The sequence below is a fragment of the Myotis brandtii genome, unplaced genomic scaffold, assembly GCF_000412655.1.
Source record: "Myotis brandtii unplaced genomic scaffold, ASM41265v1 scaffold357, whole genome shotgun sequence".
Classification (NCBI taxonomy): domain Eukaryota; kingdom Metazoa; phylum Chordata; class Mammalia; order Chiroptera; family Vespertilionidae; genus Myotis; species Myotis brandtii.
Window position 1 is genome coordinate 939,526 of NW_005363729.1, and position 2,824 is coordinate 942,349.

Here is a 2,824-nt window from a genome sequence, read left to right on the forward strand (position 1 = left end):
CACCTTGGCCCAGGGTGCGCAGCAGCAGGGCGCAGGCGCACAGCTGGATGTCCAGGAGCCTCTCGTGGTTCTTCATGATGGTGACCAGCACGGCCACCACCCCCATTGACCACGGCAGACCTGGCAGGGCGGGGGCAAGGTGACGCAGGGCGAGGGGGTACGGACAGGACAGCGGCACCAGGCCGTGCTGGCATCTGCAGGCACCACGCGTGGGCCCATCGCGTCTCCTCGCTGCCACAGCTCTGAGAGCTCCCTGTGACCACCCTCACGCCCCAGGGAGGCCCAGGGCAGAGCGCTGCTGTGACCAGCCTGCCCGGCTCCAGCCCTGGGGGCCCTGCCCTGAGAGCGGGCACCGGTGGGTCCCCGGCTTTCCTGTGTGGCCCGTGCTGTGCACATGCACGGGAGGGAAGAGAAGCAGTGGCTGGAGGAGGGGCCGGCCCATCCATGCCCCCCCCTCTGCCTCCTCCCCTCCCCCCCGCCCCCCCGCTGCTCCGCGCCCAGCCTTTCCTCATCGGAAGAGGGTGGTAACAGCCCCTCCAGCTCAGGCCGTGGGAGAACAGGACTAAATGCCGGCGCCCAAGGACGAGCGGGGAAACACCAAAGGCAGTGCCACGAGCCAGGAGCAGGCCCGGCACTGCCAGCCGGCACCCGCCTGGCCATCTCCACACTTGGCCGAGGCAGGAAGGGCCCTGTGGGAAGGGGCCCGGCAGCCTCCTCCGTCTGTCCGGGAAGGCAAATTCCCTTCCCAGGACTCTGACTGTCCTGCCCAGCCTGGCTCGAGGGGGTCGTGGGAGGGAGGGAGGGAAAGGTAAACGGCCAAGATGGGGTGTCTGCTGCCTCATCACTGGCAGGACGGGGCCTCTGTCATCGCCGACTCCCCAGCCATGGGACAGGCCTCTGTGGAGGGAGGGATGGTGGGCAGACGAGCGATGGACGGCGGGTGGATGAATGGACAGATGGATGAACAGATGGACAGACAGGTGGGTGGATGGATGAACAGATGGACAGATAGTTGATGGATGGGTGGACATAAATGAATAGGTGATGGATAGGTAGATGGAGGATGATGGATAGATTGATAGATTGAAAAAAAAGGTGGGTGGATGGACAAGTAAGTGAATAATTTTCAAACTGGTGTGTTGAGTGGACAGACTTTATGAAACCGTGTTTGGGCAAAATTTTAAAACTTAATGCTAACGGCTGGAGAGTGCTGGGGCGAGGGGCTCCCATGCACTCCGGGCAGGCGGGTGCGTCTATGACAACACGAAGTCTTCACGCCCCGGGCACCCAGGAATCTATCCCCTGCGGTGCTGTCTAACCCTGCACAGCAGCCACGCCGCCCACAGACGGCGGGAGAACGGCAGACTTCTGCAGCACCATTACCGCTGGTAACGCCCTGGAGCCCAGCCCCCCCCCCGCCCCCCTCGGTAAAAGTGGCCGCACAAAGGGATGGCAGCCTGCCTGACCCCGCAGGTCAGAGAGACGTGGGCCCGCCCTGCCATGTGGCTGGTGGTTGCAGCGTCATCCCATACCCAAGGTTGTGGGTTCGATCCCTTGTTGGGGCGCATGCAGGAAGCAACCGATGACGTTTCTCTTTCTCATAGATGTTTCTCTCTCTCTCTCTCTCTCTCTCAAATCAATAATAAAGCCTGGCTGGTGTGGCCAGTGGTTGAGCATCGACCTATGAACCGGGAGGTCACGGTTCGATTCCCGGTCAGGGCACATGCCCGGGTTGCGGGCTTGACCCCCAGTAGGGGGTGTGCAGGAGGCAGCCGATTGATGATTCCTTCATCTCTTCCTCTCTGAAATCAATAAAAATACATATATTTTTAAAAGTTTAATTAAAATGAAACTGGTATGTTGAGTGGATAGACCCTTATGGGAATAGAGCCCAGCCTCAGGTGGAAGGGACCTTGCTGGAGAGCTTGGGGGAGGGGCCAGCCCCCCCCTGCCCCCCGCCCAGGAGCTGGGGAGCAGAGCAGAGGGGTCTCTACCTAGCTGGTCGTCAGACATTCTCAGCAGCCTGTCCATGACCTTGAGCTGGACCTCCGACCGGCGGGGGAAGTTCTGCATGACCTCTGCAGGACAGGAGCGCGTGAGGTGCCTGCCTGTGCACCCGCCCGCCGGCCAGCTCAGGCCTGGCTGCGGCCACCACCTCGCAGGTGCGCTCATCCCCCAGCACGCCCCGCTCTGCTCCTTCTACTGCTCCTGGGCAAGGGCCATGCCGCTGTCCTCTCTGCCTTTTATTCATCACAAGCAACCCCACCCCAGAAGCGCTGCAGGCTCCAGGAAGGCCTTTCCTACAGCTGATGCACCCGTCCACCCGCCTGCCTGGGCACCACGGGGGCACCTCGCAGCGGCCCTGCCTCACAGGAGGGGACGGAGGCTCCGGGCCACTCAGCTAGTGGGTGATGGGCTTCACTGGGCTGTTGTTGCCTCCAAAGCCCGGGACCATGAGACATGGGGACACAGAATAGTGCCTCGGGCACCCCTTCCACCTCCCACCCTCCCGCGCCGTCCCCAGAAATGGGGCAGACGTGGGGGTCCCTCGTCACAGGCAGAGCCACGCAGAGGACCGAGGGCTGGAGGGGCTACCCTGGAACGTGAGTGACCTCCAGACCTCGGGCGGAGCTCTCGGGGGGGGGCCTGGGCACACAGCCACCACGCAGGACACTGCTGAGTTGGGGGGACACGGGGTGGGGGCGGGGAGGTGAGCGCTCTGTGGGCAATGGCAGCTGGGAGGGTCTGTGCGCAGGCAGGACCCCAGCAAAGCACGCCTGCCGTGGTGGAGGGGCTGCCCAGAGGCCTTCCCCCTGCTGGCCAC

General features: G+C 63.2%; 1 protein-coding gene across 1 annotated transcript in view; it reads right to left on the reverse strand.

Moving 5' to 3' along the window:
- The window catches only part of STKLD1 (serine/threonine kinase-like domain containing 1), a 21,244-nt gene that overhangs the window by 3,827 nt on the left and 14,593 nt on the right, over positions 1-2,824 (reverse strand). The window contains exons 11-12 of the mRNA XM_005871789.2: positions 1,995-2,078; positions 4-120 (exon numbers count right to left, since the gene is read on the reverse strand). Coding sequence (XP_005871851.1) covers positions 4-120; positions 1,995-2,078 — 201 coding nt within the window. The remainder of the gene's footprint in view (positions 1-3; positions 121-1,994; positions 2,079-2,824) is intronic.